The sequence below is a fragment of the Sphaerodactylus townsendi genome, linkage group LG04 (genome assembly GCF_021028975.2).
Source record: "Sphaerodactylus townsendi isolate TG3544 linkage group LG04, MPM_Stown_v2.3, whole genome shotgun sequence".
NCBI lineage: Eukaryota > Metazoa > Chordata > Lepidosauria > Squamata > Sphaerodactylidae > Sphaerodactylus > Sphaerodactylus townsendi.
In genome coordinates, this window is record NC_059428.1 from 34,411,120 (window position 1) to 34,431,384 (window position 20,265).

The 20,265-nt window shown below is 40.2% G+C and overlaps 1 protein-coding gene across 1 annotated transcript in view; it reads left to right on the plus strand.

Moving 5' to 3' along the window:
* NBEA (neurobeachin) overlaps positions 1 to 20,265 on the plus strand; it is a 387,749-nt gene that overhangs the window by 355,223 nt on the left and 12,261 nt on the right. The window contains exons 45-49 of the mRNA XM_048492774.1: positions 4,839 to 4,928; positions 7,624 to 7,816; positions 8,415 to 8,486; positions 10,611 to 10,766; positions 13,897 to 14,067. Of these exons, the coding sequence (XP_048348731.1) occupies positions 4,839 to 4,928; positions 7,624 to 7,816; positions 8,415 to 8,486; positions 10,611 to 10,766; positions 13,897 to 14,067 (682 nt within the window). The remainder of the gene's footprint in view (positions 1 to 4,838; positions 4,929 to 7,623; positions 7,817 to 8,414; positions 8,487 to 10,610; positions 10,767 to 13,896; positions 14,068 to 20,265) is intronic.

Sequence of the window (20,265 nt, forward strand, 5' to 3'; positions counted from 1 at the left end):
CAAAAATAATGTCTGATACTACGTATGTCATCAAATAATGATAACATGCATATTTAAAAGAAATAGTTTTGGTATTCATTTTGTTTTCTTATGGGATCTTTTAACATTTGTTTCCACAGAGGAGTGTTCCTACAACCTTTTGGGAGAATGTGGGATGTGTTGTGTTTGGAGAAAGCTGCACTGTACTTTATAAATAGAGCACTTAACTAGACTCAGCCAGATTTGCTCCCCATATATGTCTTGAAGCTGCAGTAGGATGCCATTGAATCCTATATGGGGGAAATCAGATGGCAAAGCAGTCGCTGAGCATATACTCAACGAGATGTGTTTAGCTGTAATACACTGGAGTCCTTTGGCAGAAGAAATTTAAGCACCCATTCCTTGTCATCTGAACAAGCTATCCGAGAAGCTACTGCTGATTTCAGTTTCCCTCTTTGTTAACATAAATCTGCTTGAACTAGGAGGTAAAATCGATAGCTCTTGTGTAAACTGAATTTGTAGCAGTATAATCAGAATTAGTCAGTAACTGGTCAACTTGAAAGCAAATGTGTAAATGAAGGCCATGCAGTACTTTGCAAGATTTAATTTGTTTCCCTGCTGCATCTGCAAAAAGAAAGGAACATCACTTAAACCACAGCTGTAAAAAGTGGCATATGATTAATGTAGCCTCTAAATAGAACATTTTTATTTCGGAATGATTCTTTAAAAGCACAAGAAAATTGCCTCAGTATTGTCAGAATCAGGTTTTATTTGCTTCAGTTGTTTACTAAGAGGTTTCCCCAGAAACCTGTATAACCTCAAAAGACTATCTTTGGCCTTAATCATTTGTATTAGTCTTCATATGCTCTTTTGAGTGAATATTTAACAAAAATATAAAACAGCAGGGCAGTAACCGAGGAGGAAATATTGTTGTCTAAAAAGATGTTTCTGAAAATGTATCTTTAATTTTTGATTTTATGGGGGGTTTTTTTAATGCTGGACAAGGTTTTTCTAGACATGCTGGTGTTTTAAGATTTTCCTCCTGGAGCACTATCTGATTAGGACCTCCTGTTCTTGCTCATGTACTTCCCAAAGTCCTCACATGGAAGACAGTAAAATGCACATACTCCATCCGTTACAAGTAGAACATGCGTACACAGTACTGAAACATTAGACCCTTTGCACAACAATAATCTTTGTTTATTTAAATATTTCTGTCCCACCTTCCATGTGGCTCAGGGAGGCTTGCATGTCACAGTAAAAGCATTACTATTTTATAATTGATAGATAGACCCCACCTTATCACTCTTCTCACCATAAGATGTTTGCAGTTTAGACCCCTTAACAGCCCTGGCAAATAAAACTGCAGCACCTCCTGAAGACTTCTAATGGCAATGCTCCCCAGACCTCTATGAGATACCTGTTCCACAGAATAGGAGCTAAAATGGAAAGGGGATGGGCTGTGATTGATGCTGTTGGGCCGCTTTATTGTTTTGCTTCTTTTATACCTTGCCTTTCTCCTTAATGGGAACTCATAGCAGCTCATATCATTTTCTTCTCCTCTATTATGTCCTCACAACAGTACTATGAGGTTGGTTAGACTGAGACTGTGTGGCAGACTTGAGGTCACCCAACCATGTTTCCATGGCAGAATGGAGAGCTGAACATATCCTAGCCCAACACTATATCACCTGGCTGTCAGGAGTACAGCCAGTAGTTAGCAACTAAGGCCAAAGCTTGTGAACAGAATTAGAAACCTACTTCTAGCTAAGACCAGAATAGTTTCTAATCACTTCCCATTGCTGTATTTGTGAAAGGCAGAGACATAGCAAAGTTAGAGATTAGTGACTTTTGTTTCTCTTATTATAACTAACTGTGGAGGGAGGAGGCACCCCATGGGTGGCGCTCATTAAGAGTCAAAGTGTCTTCTTGATTCTGCAACTGGGTAGGGGCTGGGGAGCAGTCTGTTCAGCACCTCTCCATGGCTAACACCTTAGGAAATTGCATGAGTTGCCCTTGTGAGTGATAAGACCATCCTTTCCCTGTGAAAGTGAATTGAGAAGTGGGCAGAATCTCAAATTTTCCTCATTTCTGTTTCAAGTTGTGTTCATGTCTTTCTCTCCCTGTGCAAATGATAGAAATACTGCTCTATAACCTATGGAGCCCTATTCCCATATGAACCTAGGCAGCTGCTATGGTAATCCTTGGAGGCCCTGCTTTGGGTGCCGCCACTTTCTGATATCAGATAGGTGACCACCCAAGAAAGGATCTTCTCAGATGTGACACGAAAATTATGAACGTTCTTCCTCAAGGACATTTGTCTTTTCCCTTCTATCATTGTCTTCTGCCAATAGGTGAAGGAATCCCTCACTGGTTCTCATTGACACTCCCCCCCTATTCAATGTTTAATGTATTTTGTTTTGATTGTTTTCAATAAAAATATTTATGTTTTTAATTTTGCTTTAATATATTGTTCACTACCTTTGGGACCATGAGTTGTATGGAGAGATGGCTTTAAAATGTCATAGTCAAATTCCTTTTTACAGTACAGAGAACAAACTTTTTTTAAAAAAGAAGTCTCTTGTTTATTACTGGGTTGGGATTTCAAGCTAGTTTAGCTGTAAGTGCTCCCAGACTACACACTGCTGATAGGGGCTACTTTGCTGGCTGTAGAGCAAGTTTTCTCAGCTCTCGCCTCCCCAGATACAGGGGACCCTTAATTTGACAAGTGAACTGGAAGGGTCTCGATTTTAAACCCACAAATTGAGAAAATCCAAAATCACCAATGTGAGTGAATTGTTGTGCTCTTGGAAACAGCCTACCCCTTTTCTTTGTTTTTCTTCTCGTTAGCTTTTCTTTTTCTTCCTTATCTTTTTCTTTTTTTATCTCCATTATTTTTAACTGTTTTTAAATAAGTACTATTTATTACTGGATGACCCTGCTCAATTCATCCTGAATCTCTCCAGTTAGAATTATTCCATTATATCACTAGTCTTCAGCGATTCATGGCAAGATGAGCTGGAAGCGATTCATCTAGTGCAGAGCACAACAGTTTCATGCTACTTTGCTATTGGGATAAACCCTTGGTTTGTTACATTTTTATCCAGTTTTTCAGAAAAATTACCTTTCAAAATAGATCACGTCAATTAAAATGCAATATCCAGTGCTGGTGGCAGGTCTTTATTTGTAAGCTTCAGGTGAAGACATTCAAGTAAAAGGAATTACAAGAATGAAGTAGTTAGTTGCTAACAGACATTTGCATCTGGTTGGGTCAGACTGGTCTTCCATTGATGAGTTTCTTGCAGAAACGAAGGTGGTACAAGAATCCAGTAGCTCTTAATCATTAAGTGAACTGTCACATGTATCAAACCTGGGCAGACTCAACCTGGGTAACTTAAAGTGATGACTCATACCTCACTGTTATCTGAAGATTGCCTTCTTCCATATGAACCTGGCTGATGGTTGAGATTCTTTGAAGCCCAATCCAGATGGGGGTGAGCTCTGCGGTGGCTGGGAACAGCGCAGGGGATGCGCCATCACCTCCAGTGGAGCGCCAGGTGGCGCAGCAAGCAAAGGTGGAAAAACCCTGTAGCCACCCAGAAAACCTCCATTGGAAAAAATGACTAAGAGGGCTGCGTCAGGGGCGTCACAGACAGAAAACTCAGTGTAAGCTGACTAAAGTTGGGTCCACCCCTGGGGATGCCCCCAGCCTGCCTTCCACTGATCCAGCATGCTCTGCTATGCTGGGGCAGCCTCGAAGCTTCGAGCCCTTTTGGGTTCAGGTGGCACAGAACTGTGTGGCATCTGCCCACCAGTGTGTTTGCTGTCTTCATTGGTAGAAGTGGCACTTACGCCAACAAGATAGGCTTGCCACTCTCCCAGCTGAATCCACACCCTCTCAATCTGGATTGGTCTGTCAGTCTCTGCTCCGTGTACCCACCCTTCCAGAGGTAAACAGGTGGCTGTTGGAGCTTGTTCTGTTGTGGTGCCTCATTTCCAGGACAGTTGAACTCCCTCCCTAGAGCTATTACCTTTAGCATCAAACTTGTTCAATTTCAGATTCAGGTGAAGATCCTTTTTAAAAAATCAAATGTTTGCTAATTGTTGGCTAATCTGTCTTTGTTTTTAATCCTGGTGTTGTTGACTATTTTGGTATTTTGTCTGTCTCTGATGTCATATTTATAGTTTTCTCGGGCTCACTATTATTTCTTTGCTCTTTTTTTAGTGAATTTTTGGGCTGCAGGTGTTAAGTTTCATATTTTTATTGTTTAAATTAATGAAAACTACTTCATGAACATTTAGTTTAGAATGTTGTATATAAATGTTTTAAATAAAATACATAATTGCATCCATCTCCTGTTTGTTTAACTTAATGTTATTTCATTCATAATTTGTGCTTTTTAATTTGTTGGTATTTTCTTTGTTTTAGATTTTCCCATGAATTTTATTTTTCAATTTCTTTTTTAATTTAAGATCCCTGAGGCTTATTTTATTAGGCAACCTCATACCTTCCTCCTTACCATGGACTTTATTAAGGTATATATGTTGTACGTAGCGCAGAGAAATTTCACAAGACCTTAGCTGCATGTCCTCACAGGTTAACATTTTCACATGCATTTCCAGCTACTTGAAATAAGGCTGGTTAGTTGGTTAACTGAAGCATGCTTGAAAGGAGAAGCAAAGCTTGTCTACAAAATACTAACACTTGGATGAGTCTGCAGCCTGAGAGAAGAGCACCCGGTGAATTTTCTGGACTTTTTTTCATGGCTGACTTGGGATACGCTTGCATTGTCAAGGAGTGTGTTGACCTATCTCTTTGATGCATATTGATTATGACAATCACTCTCCTTTCCCTGCAGGCCATGGAGGCACAGATACAGAACTTTGGACAGACGCCATCTCAGTTGCTTATTGAGCCACATCCGCCTCGGAGCTCTGCCATGCACCTGGTGAGATACAACCGCTTGCTGGGAATTTATTTCCTCTGAATCCGAGGATCCTTTATAGGTCATAAAATACCAATTTAAGTAACACTTTCTCTTTATATGCCCCGAGATTCCCACAAACACTGTACATTTTACTGTGTGCAGAAAAAAAATTGCATCCTACAGTGCCTTTGTGGGTTTTTTTTTTTGCTGACAGTTGCTGACTTTATTTGCCAATCCTTTGATTTTTTTAATGAGCTCCTATCATCATAAATATGTATTTGATGAATACCATTGTGTGAAATGAAAAGCCTAGAAGATTTTCTTGTGGCGGAGATCATATTGCAAGAGGAGAAAGGAAGTATTAGGAAATGATTTATGTGATTTATGCACATTGGCTACTTGTCAGGAGTGAGGAATTGTAGTTCAAATCATATGGGAAACCTCCTGCCCACTCTCTTGAGAGGACACATTGTGCACTTTAACTTCCATTTGAACTCCCAAATCATTCCTAATCCATTCTTTTGTGTATTTATTACAGAGGAAAGCATTACTCAGCTGAATTGGAAACCATGAAATCTGTTTCCATTTTTGCTCTTGATTGGAACATCTCACTATTTGGCATTTTCTGTAAAGCTTAAGTAAATTCCAAAGTGTAGGAAGTTTTGTTTTTGCCCCCATAGAAACCAGACGTAACTTTTAATAAGTTGGTTGTTTTTTTTACAGAAATGAACAAACTGCGTAATACTTTTTTATTAGGACTAAACAAATTGCCTCACAGAAGGGATCTGGCTTTTAGTTGTTTAGAACTGTTTCAGTCTGGGTGTTTCGTATAAAAAATAAAAGGGGGGGGAGGGAGGAGAAAAAGATTTTTGGGGGCATGTTATAAAAGTCCTAAGTCTGCAGTGCTTCTTTCCCGCTCCATCTGCTGTTCCCAGATATAGTGTTCTAGAAAACTTAAAAGCATACTCCCTACTTTGTTGATGCTAATAAAAAAAGGCTTTATGGTTTTAATTTGAACACATGACACTTTAGTATACTGAATAAAATCATTGGTATTCCAAGGTCTGTATTGTCTACTCTGATTGACAGCAGCATTCTCTTTCAAATCACCTAGTTATTACCTGATCCTTTTAACTGGGTGACTGCAGGGATTTCAAATCAGATGTTCTACCACCAAGCCACACCATAGCAAGATGGAAATTCAAACCTTCATTTTCCAGATCATACTCTGAAACTCTTATCAGCTACAACACACTGGCTTTCATAGGATGGCTGAGACTAAACAGTATCAAGCAGCAAGGCCTAGTTGAGTCATGCAAGTTGTGGCATATAGAGTAATCCAGAGGTTGAGGCCAGGCCTAGGATTGCCAACCTTCAGGACTTGGAGATCCCCCAGAATTACAGCTAGGCACTAAACAGGAAATCTGTTTCTCTGGAGAAAATTGCTGCTTTGGAGAGTGGCCCTTGTGCATTATATCTGATTGAGGCCTCTCCCCTTTCCAAACTTTGTTCTCCTCAGACTCCACCACAAAATCTCCAGGAATTTCCCAAACTGGAGCTGACAGCTGGCAATGAATCTTCCCTCAAAGGCTAAATTAGGCCTATAAAGGGTTCTGCCCCATCCCCCTGCCTTTTACTGACTGAGGCCCCTTATGCACATGCAGAATAATGTACTTTCAATCCACTGTCACAATTGTTTGCAAGTGGATTTTGCAATTTTGCACAGTAAAATCCAGCTGCAAAGTGCATTGAAAGTGGATTGAAAGTGCATTATTCTGCATGTGCGGAATGGGCCTGAGGGACTCGGTTGCTTAAAGTTACAGTGCTCTGGTTATCATTTAAGGTTTTTAAAATCTCCCTCCATTTTTATAGAGATTTTGTATTTTTATCCAAATCTAGGACCTTTTTCAGGTCTGTGGAAGGATCAGTCTTGCCCATTCACAACTCCAGATTGGCCAGCTCCAGATTTTTTTAACATCATTCCCAGTAGTATTCAGCATGGAGAATGCGTTTTTCACTGCAACCCCAAGATCTCTTTCCTTCTTAGTCCCTGACAGTTCAGATCCCATCAGATCCCAATTTAATGTTAGAATCCACACATCAATCACTGCTGCTGGTGAGGCAGGGCAATGATTTCAAAGTAAATTTTATTACATATTATTTCAGGAGATGGGGAAACTTTATTCATGTCTGACTTTTTTGGTCAGGAGCCCATGATTCTCAAAGCATGTCGATTTTCCCCAGTGTCGTTAAAATCAGTGGGAGTTTTCCTTTTTGCTTCTACAGAACAGCTAAATATGTGTTAGAGCTGACTCCTCCAAGTTATTAAACCACTGTGTTCAGTATAATGGTAACCTTATGAATGATCTGAATAGTGCTTCTGTTTGACAGACGTTTTTAGTATGCAAAGTATTATAATCATTTCAATGAGGTTTTCTTTCTTGTTAATGCTGACTTTATCATTTCATACCCTGTAATGGTAACCTAATGAACCTAAACAATTCCTCTTCTCTATTTGTCCTTGTGTAATGCTCCAATAGTAGCTTTTTTAATTTTACTGCCCTGTATTTGTAGCATAGATGCACAGCTAGCATTGTTTCCCCTGTCTGTGCAAATATTTCCTGACTTTCTCAACCTTGTTTTTCCCTCAGACCTCCTCACTAATTGTGTTATCCCTTCTGTTTTCTTCTGCTCTCTTCTCCTTTCTACTCAACAGTGTTTCCTTCCACAGAGTCCGCTTATGTTTAAAGATCAGATGCAGCAGGATGTTATAATGGTTCTCAAATTTCCATCAAATTCACCAGTCACACATGTGGCAGCCAACACACTTCCCCACCTTACCATTCCTGCTGTGGTGACTGTGACTTGCAGCCGGCTATTTGCAGTGAATAGATGGCACAATACTGTAGGTATGTGTTCATTTAGAGATCTAATATTGGGCTTTACATAACGGGACAATTGTGTTAGTTTCAAAAACTTTTGGTTATATTTCACAAATCCGTTTAAATAATATATGCTAACTCAGAAAACGTGTGTTTGCTAGTGTCACTCTGTACCTATCACAAAGGGTTGTCCATTCATGGCCAAACTACATGTAAGTCTAAAATTCCATGACTAGAAATTCTGCTGTATTTTTTAAAAAAATCTATTATGGATCAGTGTTATAGCAGTGACAAAGAAAGAAGGTCAATTCTTCATCCCTGATTGGAAGTCAGGGTGCAATTATCTTCCCTGCATTCAAAGCCCAAATCCATATCACCCCATCATCTCTTTTTTTTAAGGCACAAACTGAATTCTTTACACATTCCTGTGCCACTTTGTGGATCAGAATCTGGGGATGGGGCATTCTTTGGGGTTTTTTAATAACGTTAAGGAATAACTATTTCCTTAGGAAGAAAGATCAAGACGGTAAAAATTAGTAGTATGATCACCTAACAGTCCCATTCTGGTAAGGAAAGATAACACCATTGTGATTTTTAATGAACTGATCACATTTTTATTATTTAGGCCTACGAGGAGCTCCAGGTTATTCTTTGGACCAAGCTCATCATCTTCCCATTGAAATGGATCCATTGATTGGTATGTCAAAGGATACAGTGTAAACTGTTGTTTAAAAGAAACTGTTCAGAAGTGATTAATGATGATGTAGTTATGATGCATTTTATTATGTATTTCACTACAAAAAAGGAATATATGCAAGTAAAAATACAATTATAATTGCCACAGAAATGAAAACATAGGAACATTGAAAACTCTTCCTGGATCAAATCAAGGATTGATTCAGTCTAACCAAACATGTTGTTTTGGGGGTTTGATTTTGTCTAGAATCAGAAGGATTTTCATCTGAACATAATTGTCCAATTCAGCTCTGGGATGTTTACTGTTGATAGAACTATCCTTCATGGGTATCCATAATATCCTTTTTAAACCAGTGAACAACACTTCCATCTTATTGAAGGAAACCTTATCATAAAGTTATTATGCATGGTGCATATTTGGTGATCTTCAAGAATTTTCTATAAAATTCACAATTCTTTATCATGTTCTCTGTCTTCTTTTTTTCTGTTTAAAATTAAAACATTCAAAAATCCTTCAGCCTTTCTCCAGAGATGCTATATCCCTTGAAGCACTTCTGTATTATCACAGTGCAATGTTACACTGATATTGTGATCTTTTGCATTGGAACAGCAGTGGCGTAGGAGTTTAAGAGCTCATGTATCTAATCTGGAGGAACCGGGTTTGATTCCCAGCTCTGCCACCTGAGCTGTGGAGGCTTATCTGGGGAATTCAGATTAGCCTGTACACTCCCACACACGCCAGCTGGGTGACCTTGGGCTAGTCACAGCTTCTTGGAGCTCTCTCAGCCCCATCTACCGCACAGGGTGTTTCTTGTGAGGGGGGAAGGGCAAGGAGATTGTAAGCCCCTTTGAGTCTCCTACAGGAGATAAGGGGGGATATAAATCCAAACTCTTCTTCTATTTATTGTTATGAAATACCAGTTGCTCTGGCTATTTCTGAGGATATACACACTTCATAAGCATCACACAACCAGACTGAAATGAGGCAAAATGTCAGTGAAATAAGGAATAACTTTCTGACACCATACTTGCATCATACCTCAAAGTGGGACCAGACCTGCTTAGCTTCAGTAACAGAATTTTACACCCTATGCCTTCAGACCATGGTCTGCAAAAGTTAAGAAGAGAAGAAGTGTTTTGGATTTATACCCAGCTTTTCTCAACCTCAAGGAGTCTCAAAGTGGCTTACAAACTCTTTTCCTTCCCCTCCTCCCACCAGATACCTTGTGTGGTAATTCTCAGAATTCTGAGAAAACTGACCAGCCAAGGCCTCATGTGTAGGAGTGAGAAACAAACCTAGTTCACCAATCAACCTCAGTTCTCAAGATTAGAGTCCATTGCTCTTAACCATTATAACACACTGACTCTCTTCCACTGTATCCCTTTGTAGCTCTGTTAACCCACTCTAGTTCACTCCTAGGGTATACAAGAAAAAAAGCTTCTTGGAGTAAGATTGTTAAAGTCTGAAGAACATATTGTAGTGTGTGATAAAAACTGAGATAGTTTTGTGTACTAACTGTAATATCTACTTTAATGCCTCATTTATTTGGCCATTGGACACATGAAGGATTCCAGCCCTGCCCTTTCATAGGAAGATGAGAACTGCCACATGATTACCTACAAAACAGTGGATACTTAAACACTGGCTCTAACAACCACCAAGAGCATTTCCCTCACTCACCCACCTACCATGAAGTTGGCTTTACTATGCCCTCCACTTCCCTTTCACCACTGGACTACCTGGTTGGGAAAAAAAGGAAGATCTCTATGTGTGCCATGCACTGTTTTTGTGAGCAACCATGAGCTTCATGGCATGAAATCAGTAGTCATGTAGTCCTACGCTTTAAAAAAACAAGGCATTGAATCCTCGAAGAATATTCCCTGGGATGTGCCAGTGCATGGATCTTAAGATGGAGAAGTTATTTCCTCTGGTTCAGACTGCCTAGTAGCCCTAGAAGTTCTTTGTGTTCCTTTGAGCCTGGAGCTTCACATAGTTACCCGGAGTTGCCTGGAGCTATTTCATCTGAAAGTACCATGAACTCATGAAGCTGCCACACGATGAGTCCAGCCATTGGCCTCATTCAATTGTTTGATTTGTTTTGTTTTGTTTTTCAATTTTCTGCAGCCAATAACTCTGGGGTGAACAAACGGCAAATCACAGACCTTGTAGATCAAAGCATTCAGATCAATGCTCATTGTTTTGTGGTCACAGCAGATAATCGCTACATTCTCATCTGTGGTTTCTGGGATAAGAGCTTTCGAGTCTATTCTACAGAAACAGGTAAACCTTGTGTACAGTCTTAATTATTATGAATGAATGTCATGCAAAATATTGTATTGAGCCTGATATAACCGGCTGTGATGTAACCTGCTATTTTTAAAAGTCGCACAGAAAAATGCTCTTTTATACACTGCATGTGGAGAACTAGTTTGAATGTTCACCTTTGGATAGTGTGAAAATGAAGCATGACATGATGAAAATTAAAGCATGTCTGTTTGGGTAGATCCAGCCACCATCATCAGACTAGTCCTCCTCCTTCCTAAGGAGACTTCCTCCAACTTAAGTGGCTTGTTTTCTTATGAAAGAGCCACTTCAGTTGGAAGAAAGTGCCTTAGACTCAAAGAAGACCTCCCATTTAAGCCAAATGAAAAAGTGGGTTGTAAATATTTTAATAAATAAATAAATAAGCTGTGCTCAGTGGGGTAGTAGAATTTAGGAAAAATCCATCATGCCAGTATTGTGATATTTATAATAAGTTGGGTGTTGTACACCCCTGAATTTACAAAGTAGTGTGCATGTTTCATGTGAGAGCTGTAGAAAGGAAAATGCTCAGAAACATTAGCACCACTAGATGTTTCCCTTTCAGAAGCTCCTTTTCTAATCCGCAAATTGCTACTAAACTTAGAAGAGTTTTAAAAACCTTTCCTAAGCCAGGTTTAGGAGAAGCTAGCGAGAGAAAAACTCTTTGAGATAGGCTGGTAGGTATGAGGAGGCGTGTAGGCATTGTGCTTATGCAACCTTGCACCTTACCTGGGACAAGGTAGCATCCCTCAGAAGGGTACTTGCTTGCTGGTGTTAGTTCTTGATCCTTTCATGAAAGTAAAAGGATCTTGTGGAAGCTGGCAGGAGGCTTGTGAGATAGAATTGCAGGTCACTGAGGGGTACACATACACTTTTAGCTTATAAGAAGAGAGGAAGATGGCCAAATCTAATCTCTCCTTGCTATTTTTTAGAATAATAGAACTTGATTTGGGAGTGCATGTAGTACATTTCCGGGTCCACTATATGTATCCTGCCTCTCAAGCTGATCTTGCAGTTCAAGCCCAAGCATCTCAGGTGTTCTCTGCTTTTTTTTTACCTCAGTAATCAGTGCTCCTCTTAGTTTTCTAATGTATAACTCAGTAAGTTTATTATGACATCTGTAGTATCTTTGGCCTTGATAACATTATGATCAGGCCAGAGTGACGAGCTTTTCCTGACTTTGAGTGCTGTTTCAACTTTTATACACAGCCCAGTTTTTCCAGGGTGAGCTGCTGAGCATATGCCCCGTCCCATAGCGACCCTTTAAAGTAATAGGAGAAAACCTCAAGAGTTTTAATACCAAATCAGTGAGAAAACTTAAGGCAGAAGCAAACGTGTGAAACCTATATGCCAAGGCATAGAGTGCTGCAAAATTAACACCTTATGCCAGCAATTATTGTTGATGACTTCCTGGCACTTCCAATGTGTGAAGTGCTTTACAGACCTTCTTGTTTGACTTGTCAAGAACCCTGTTGAAATTGATGGTTAATATTGCACTCTGTTCATGGAGAATTAAACCTGCAAAGTAGCAGTTGCCAATGGGTGTTATGTTCACGGCTGAGCAGGAATTTGTAGTCATCCCCAGATCCAAGCCTCTCAGTCAAGCAGTCTATCTAAAATGCCATTATAATAATTTTATTTAATTAAGCAGTTTTTCCCTCTATACCTTCCAATTAATTTATCTTTTCTACTGCATTTTTCCACTTTGAGGGCCACAAGGGCCATTTTGAGGGCCACAAAATACAAAAATACAAATTAAATACACAGAAAAAAATAAACAATACAAAACACCCCATCCTTGATGCCTCTGACAGTGGATGCTCAGGTTACACAAGTGACTCACCTGGCATTTTACTAGTGTCTCCACCCTACCTGTCTTAGACAAGCCTAGCCACAGTGATCCATGCAACAATCACCTCTAAACTGGATAACCCAACTCATCCGTGCAGGACTACCCTTGAGCCTGCTCCACTTCAGCTTGTGCAGAAAGCAGCAGCGAGGCTCCTTATGGGGACCTCATGGCAGGCACATATTCAACCAGTGCTCTGCCAGCTACATTGGCACCAGGTGGATTAGCAGATCAGGTTCAATGTCTTGGTACTTACCTTTAAAACCCTAAATCAGGGGTGTCAAACTCGTAGCCCTCCAGATGTTCATGAACTTACAATTCCCATCAGTCTCTCCCAACATGAGCATTGGCTATACTGGCAAGGGCTGATGGGAATTGTAGTTCATGAACATCTGGAGGGCCACGAGTTTGACACCTGTGCCCTAAATGATCTGGGGCTAGCATACCTGCGGGATCGTCTCTCCTGGTATGCCCCCCAAAGATCTCTGTGCTCTGTGAAAGAAAATCTGCTGGTGGTCCCTAGCTCAAAAGCTAGCCGGCTTGCCTCAACCAGGTCAAGGCTTTGTTGGTCTTGGCCCCAACCTTGTGGAACGCTCTGTCCAGTGAGACCCAGGCCCTGCGGGACCTGATGCAGTTCCACAGGGCCTATAAGACAGAGGCATACCTACCAGGCATACAGATAAGGCAGCTATAGTTTTTTTCTGTCGTGGCCTACCCTTGTTTTCCGCTTCCATATTCTTCCACCATCTTTCCTTAGTTAGTGGATCCAGGGTTGTAATTTAAATTAACTGCTGCCAACAGTTGAAAGGGTTTATATGTTGTTCTAAATGTTGTTTTAAATTGATTTTATTTTATGGGGAAAGATGGCATAAACCCAAATAAATAAATAAATACTGGATATGCTGGCCCAGCTCACTCAGGACCACAGTTAACAAACCAAGAATCATTCTTTGGCCACACCCTGGCTAAATACCTGAAGGAGGAGGACAGAAAACTTGGCCCAGATCTCATTCAGCTGGCAAAAGAATGTATATACTGGAAAATATTCTAGGTAGCTCAAATACAGTATGTAAAACTATGGGAAAGATAATGTCTTCAGCACAGTAGATTGCAGCTACATATTGAAATCATTTTAAAAGTCCAGTCAAAGTCTTTTCATTGGTACTTCTCTAGTGTTTAAATATGCTTGTTTCCATTGTTACTCAGAAAATTTCCAAATGCAATGATCAGTAATTAACTTAAGCGTTTCTTGTGTTGTAGGCAAACTAACTCAGATTGTGTTTGGCCACTGGGATGTAGTCACTTGCCTTGCCAGATCAGAATCTTATATTGGTGGAGATTGCTATATAGTCTCAGGGTCTCGTGATGCTACATTACTGCTGTGGTATTGGAGTGGCCGGCATCATATTATTGGTGACAATCCAAATAGCAGTAAGTATTCGCCAGGGGCAAATTCATAAATCTGATTTCTGTTTCTTCTTTAAACTTTAGTCTCAGCATTAAAATTGAAAGACAATAATGCCACTGCAGCCATGATGTAATAATCATAAGTTAATGGACATATAAGTTTCTTTAGGACATTTACTTAGTAATAAAGGGATCAGGAAACATGTTAGAAATAACTGATTTGTAAAGAATATGTAGTGTTCGGATGACATATCAAAAAATAAAACAGAGGTTTTATTCAAGATCCATCATTCAAGCAGCTTTTTCAAACTCTGTCCAAAGTTACACAATGAAGCCACAATCTTATGATTTCACTGAAACCAATGGGACCATCTTAGGACTGCTATCCAGTCTTAGCCTTCCATGATAGGCTGCAAGGTATTTCTTCACTCTTGTTTCTGTAATATAAAACAGAGGTATGGAAATCTTGTATGGTTTGTATGACCTCATTAGCTGGCAAGTAGTACTAGTACAGCATGTTGGTTGGATTATATATAAAGTAGATTCTCAATATTATTAACCGGAGAGATGCCGTATTCCTTAAACAGTCCCATTTTATACGAGCCAAAAAGAAATGGATTCATAACTATTTTTTCTCCCTTTACCAGCATTCTATTACTGCTGAAAATCCAGTAGGGGAAGACCATTTCCTTTTCATATTTATACATCAGATAACTTATTGTACATATTAGCAGGGCCCGGCCATGCGTTGCTGTGGCAATTGTCCTTCTCATCACAGTCCGCAACCCACATAGATGTCCATGCAGGTCCAATGATCCGCAGCATAGCCTTTTGGGGTGGTCAAGTGGAATTCCTCTGTCCCTTTTCAATTCACATTGTTATATGGTGGTGTCTTTTTTTTAAGTATAAGGTAACCCTTTCCATTCCACAATGGAACTGTCCAGAGTGCAAATCCCACTGTCCATGAGGCTGGTTGACACGCACAGTCCTGGCTTGGGTAAGGCAGAACTGGGGCAAGGAAGCTATCCCAGTCAGGCAGCAGAGGCAGGGTGGTGAGGCCTTCAGATCGAGGCCAGCTCCCTGGGTTCTTAAAAAGCCATGTGCAAAAGAAGCGGAGCCAGTAGTGTTGGTTCGCCCCCACCCCACGGATTTTCTTAGAAGAAAAAGGCAAACTCCAGCTCGCTTTTAGTAAAAAAGAGCTGTGGCGAATATGGGTGAGGAAGTGGGTAAGTGGTGGTTGGATGTGAGGGAGGGCAGAGTGAGCTGTGTGAGGATGAGCTGGATGTGTATGAGAGTATGTGTGTGGGGGGGAACCCCACCTGACGTCTCACACGGCAAAGTGTGTATGTGTTTCACTTCCACTCGTATTACCTAACAGTATTAACTATTTACTGTTTTAACTGCTCATCTCTGGCCATCTCTGTGAACATTCTAAGGGCATACCAACCCCTCAGGCCACAGACACGCTGCACGAGCATTCTAAGGGTGACAGTTAAACACAGCCAGCTTCATGGCCTGGTTTGCCAGAAAAAAGACATTTTACCTGGCTCAGGTATGGACTTTCGGCGATTTGAAGGTCCAATTACCTGCCCGCAACAGGGAGGGACATCATGTGAAAAATTGGGGGCGATCCGTCCAGCCGTTTCGGCATTAGGGCATGACTAACAAAGTCACCGTTAGCTTTTTATATATATAGATTACAGTGTAATCTAGCCAAAATTAAACACATTTATGTCCCACAAGTTTCAGCTTGAACATTAAGCATATACCTGACTCTCTATTAGGCATTCATGATCCTCTGCAGACTGATTATATCCCTAAGATTTGGGTGTAAATAGATATTTTAAATTATGAAATGCTCTTATATGTTGGCTGGCAACTATCCATCTTCATAAGGAGGTGCCTCCTCAGGACTTTTAGGGGAAAGAAGAACCACAGTGCCAGAAATGTGTCTTTAAAACTAAGCAAAAATACACCATTAGAATGATGAAAACCAAAACTAAAATGCACATATAAAAACATTAAAATAGCAATTAAAACATAGAGCAGAAAGGTGGGATCACTGAGACGAAACAGACGAAACAGAAAAGTCTTTACCCATTGATGGAAAATAGCAAAAGAAGGCTACAGATAAGTTTCCCTGGGAAGACAGTATCAGAATTTTGGTGCCACGATAGAGAAGTCCCTCTCCCAACAGGGGTACCCAAAGCCAGGCCTTACAAGATGACCATAGTGGTTGGGTAGGTTTATAGTTGTATCACCAACTAATTTCACCTGTTGGTCTGTGACTTCTTATTCATTAGGTCACCTCACATTTCACCACTTGCCTCCATTTGATGCCAATCCACAGTGAACATATTTGGTTGCAATTCAGCTCTGTTCTGTATTAGATTTTAACAGGAAAGCACAGTGTTAAAGCAACAGCACATTTGTAATAAGAAATATTTCTTTGAAACATCTACAGTTTCTGTACTTTTACTGCCATGAGATTAGGGCTTAATTTGTAAGAAAAAATGAAAGTGAGATGTACAGTGTAGGTTAAATCCAATTAGTTAACATCTTTAAAATGAATCTCTAGGAAGATGCAGATGATATTTTCAGAAAAAGGATTAGTTTCTCAAAAGCTGTCATCTGGAAACGCCGATAAGGTATTTTATATCACAAACCATAAGGAGGTAAAGAATTCAAAAGAAAAATGTCAGGTTACAGTAATTATGTGGGCTGGATGCTTGACTTTCTAATGATCCTTTAAGCTGAAAGACAGTTAATTATCAATTTCAGCTTCAGTGCATCCAATTACCAAGAGGAACTTCAGTTGTTTCAGAAAACCATATGAAACAGGATCATCCCCTTCCTTATTTTTTAATCAACACTTGCTAATCATACAATTAAAAACTTCATATGTATGTCATATATACATGGTTACATACACATGAACTTCACCTTATTGCTTTCAGTAATTTCTAAAAAAATAACTGAACTACATGAGAATACACAATTGAAATGACCCCTTCCTAATTTTATAGCCACTCATGAAGCTGGTCATATTCATCGGAGTTCTGAAGACACTTGTAATCCTTCTTACATTTGAAATTTTACAGCAGAAAACAGTTTTAACTTTTGAAGTGAGATCTGGCAGGTTAGATATTGTGTAAATACCAGTGTATATGCCCTTCATAAATTTTGTAGTGTCAACTTTTCTGTCTGGCAATGTCCTTCTGAACAAATAGAGCTCAATTTAGATACTCAGCACCCATTCAATTCCAGTCTTTTTGTTTTTGTCTTGGGGCACAGACTCTAACCATGAGAACTCTGTATAGGGACAATATATATTTTGCCTTGGAGGACACTGTATGCTGATATCTTGAATTACTTTGTATAAGGTTGTAACTAGTGGTGGGATTCACTTTGATGAGGTTGTAACCCTCCCCCTCCCTCCCTTCCCTTGCATGCCACCCTTTCCCTCCCTCTCCTCCCTTTGCCTCCGCTAGGGTGGGTGGGCCATGTCCAGATGCCTTCATGCCACCCTCACTTCCTCCCCTCCCTCCGCTAGGCCCTGATCTTCCTTGGTAGTCTCCTGTTCAAATATTAAACTGATGGTCTCCTATTTATTTTATTTATTGTTAATTTTCTGTACCGCCCCTCCCCCAAAGGGCTCTGGACGGTGTACAACATAACATACAATAATAAAAACAGTGGAGCATAAAAACAAATTATAAAATATACATAAATAATATAGGCCCCAAGGTCATAATGCTAAAAACTCTTTAAAATGCAGCAATCAATACAAATTTGGCAGCATTCCGCAATGAAAACCCTCCCCCAGAAGGAGGGGGAACAGTGGTCCCAGTAATATTAGCGAGACCCCAGATGTAGAGGGGAACAAATACTAAATGCGCAATGTCCAATGTGGGAACAGTGGGGAGTGCTATGGAAGCAGGTGAGAATGACCTGCTGAGTTGGATGAGGAAGCAGGTGAGAATGACCTGAGTTGGATGAGGTTGTAACCAGTGGTGGGATTCAGCAGGTTCGCACCACTTCGGCAGAACCAGTTGTTAAAATGGTGCTTGTAAACAAAAAGTTGTTAAATTATTTGAATCCTACCACTGGTTGTAACTATTTGTAATTGGAGAAAATCAGGTTTTTTTTTAATGCAAGTTTCTAAATTCCCTTTTTTAATTTTCTATCATTGGGAGGGTGGGTTATCTTGGCTGTGCTTGAATTTGCATCTTTTCTCTTCTGTAGTTCTTCTCCTTTTTTAATTAAATAGATTACTTGCTATAATTGTTTCTTTTTTGTATCTTTTCTGCTAAAATCTCTGTCAAACGAAGAGACTCTGGCTGTGAAAAAAATGTCTGAGCCTGAACAGATCCCTAAATAGCTAGAACTGCAAAAAAGTGAGGGACAGATGTTTTCTTCTGAAACAGACACAAATTCAGAAACTAATTTGGAAGTGATAAAAATTAATTTGCACACATTAATTGGAACCGTCTCCCTGCATGAAAAGGCGGAGAACGGAGCCAGCAGCTTGTGCTAAGAGCTGATTGAATTTTTTGTCATGTAGGTATGCTAGACTTGGCCGCTTATCCTCTTGAGCCTATCTGTGCAATATATTGCATTCAGTCTTTGACTGGTGTTCTTTAAAAGGATCAATGCTATTCCTGTTGTGTCCCCAGAGCCTGAAATTTCATTGATCTTGGGACTTGACATTTCTCATTACATACCAGATAGTCACCAGAGGTGTGAGTTTCGTTGTTTTTCCTTACCATACTTGCCCTGAATGCTCACTCTGACCACACTGTGTTGATTAGTCCAAAGCTCTGCAAATATCCCTTAAAGGCACTATGGTGCATTTTGACTCACTTAACATATTTTACATAGGCTTAAAGGGAATTTCAGTGCTTCAGTAAATGAGTATGGCAGCCGGCCCCTTGTGCTGAAATTACTAAATGTGTCTGTAAAAGAATTCCAGGGAGAGATTCACATTGATTTGGTGAAAAATATTTCTGTAGGCATTCTAAGTCACTTGTAGGCAAATCTTTCAATTCTAAAGTACTCCCAAAATTAACTAGGAGAAGAGGGCCATTAGATTGAAAGCATTGATTGCATCTCTGTTTTGTATGCTTTTGGATGGCATATACCCAGAAGCATGCAATGTCTTTTTTTCAACATGAGGATAAACCCAAACCTTTCTGCTGTAATGTCGTTCCACTTGTATCATATGGAAACTATATTGGCTTAGCTCAGAGTAAGAGGGTTAGGAATTATTTCACATAGATAAATCCCACAATTATTTTTAAAAACTAAGCACGCACAATGGGACCCACCAAAAAATAGTAACTCCACAATTAAAATAGCCCTACATTTACTGTGTACAACCTCAGTGCCACTGTCTGCTGTACACTAGATCTTTATTCGTGATATTTTCCTTCACAGTCCCTTGCAGCGTGTGCAGAGACACAATAAGAAATTGCTTAAGATCAGTAAGAAAAAGGATATCAGAAGTATTAGTTCTTTGGATGGTATGTCCAGGACCAGATACAGTCTCATGTTTTAAAGAAATCCTTCCCAGAACATGAGGAAGCTTCCTAATAGGACCTGAGGGATCACCGTATTCCATTTGTTCCACTGCTCTTGAAAAAAAGAGAGAGGGAGGCTGCCGACCGAGTACCAAGTCATGTTTAAAATATTGGTCTTAACCTTTAAACCCATTCACGGCTTTGGACCTGCATACCTGAGGGACCACCTTTCCCCATATCGCCCCGTCAGACCCCTCCATTTTTCAGAGGAGGACCTGTTGGTGATCCCTGACCCTAAAGCAACCAGGCTGGCCTCTACAAGGGCCAGGACTTTCACAGCCCTGGCCCCCACCTGGCTCCCAAGGGAGATCAGGGCCCTCCAGGACCTGCAGAGTTTCCGTAGGGCCTGTAAGACAGACCTGTTCCGCCAGGCATTTGGCCAGTCTGGTTAGGATCATCGCTGTTGTTACACCTGGCCTCCCGTGGTCACGAGGGTGGGGATCGGGTGGGATAATGCCATCTGCTTTTATATGGTTCCTGTTTTATTTTATTCTCTGCTGTTTTTATCTGATAGTTGTTGTTTATTAGATGGTTGTTCACCACCCAGAGCCGTCTAGGGGAGGGTGGTCTCTAAGACCAATCAATCAATCAATCAATCAATCAATCAATCAATAGTATTTTCAGCATTCATCGTTGAGTTTTT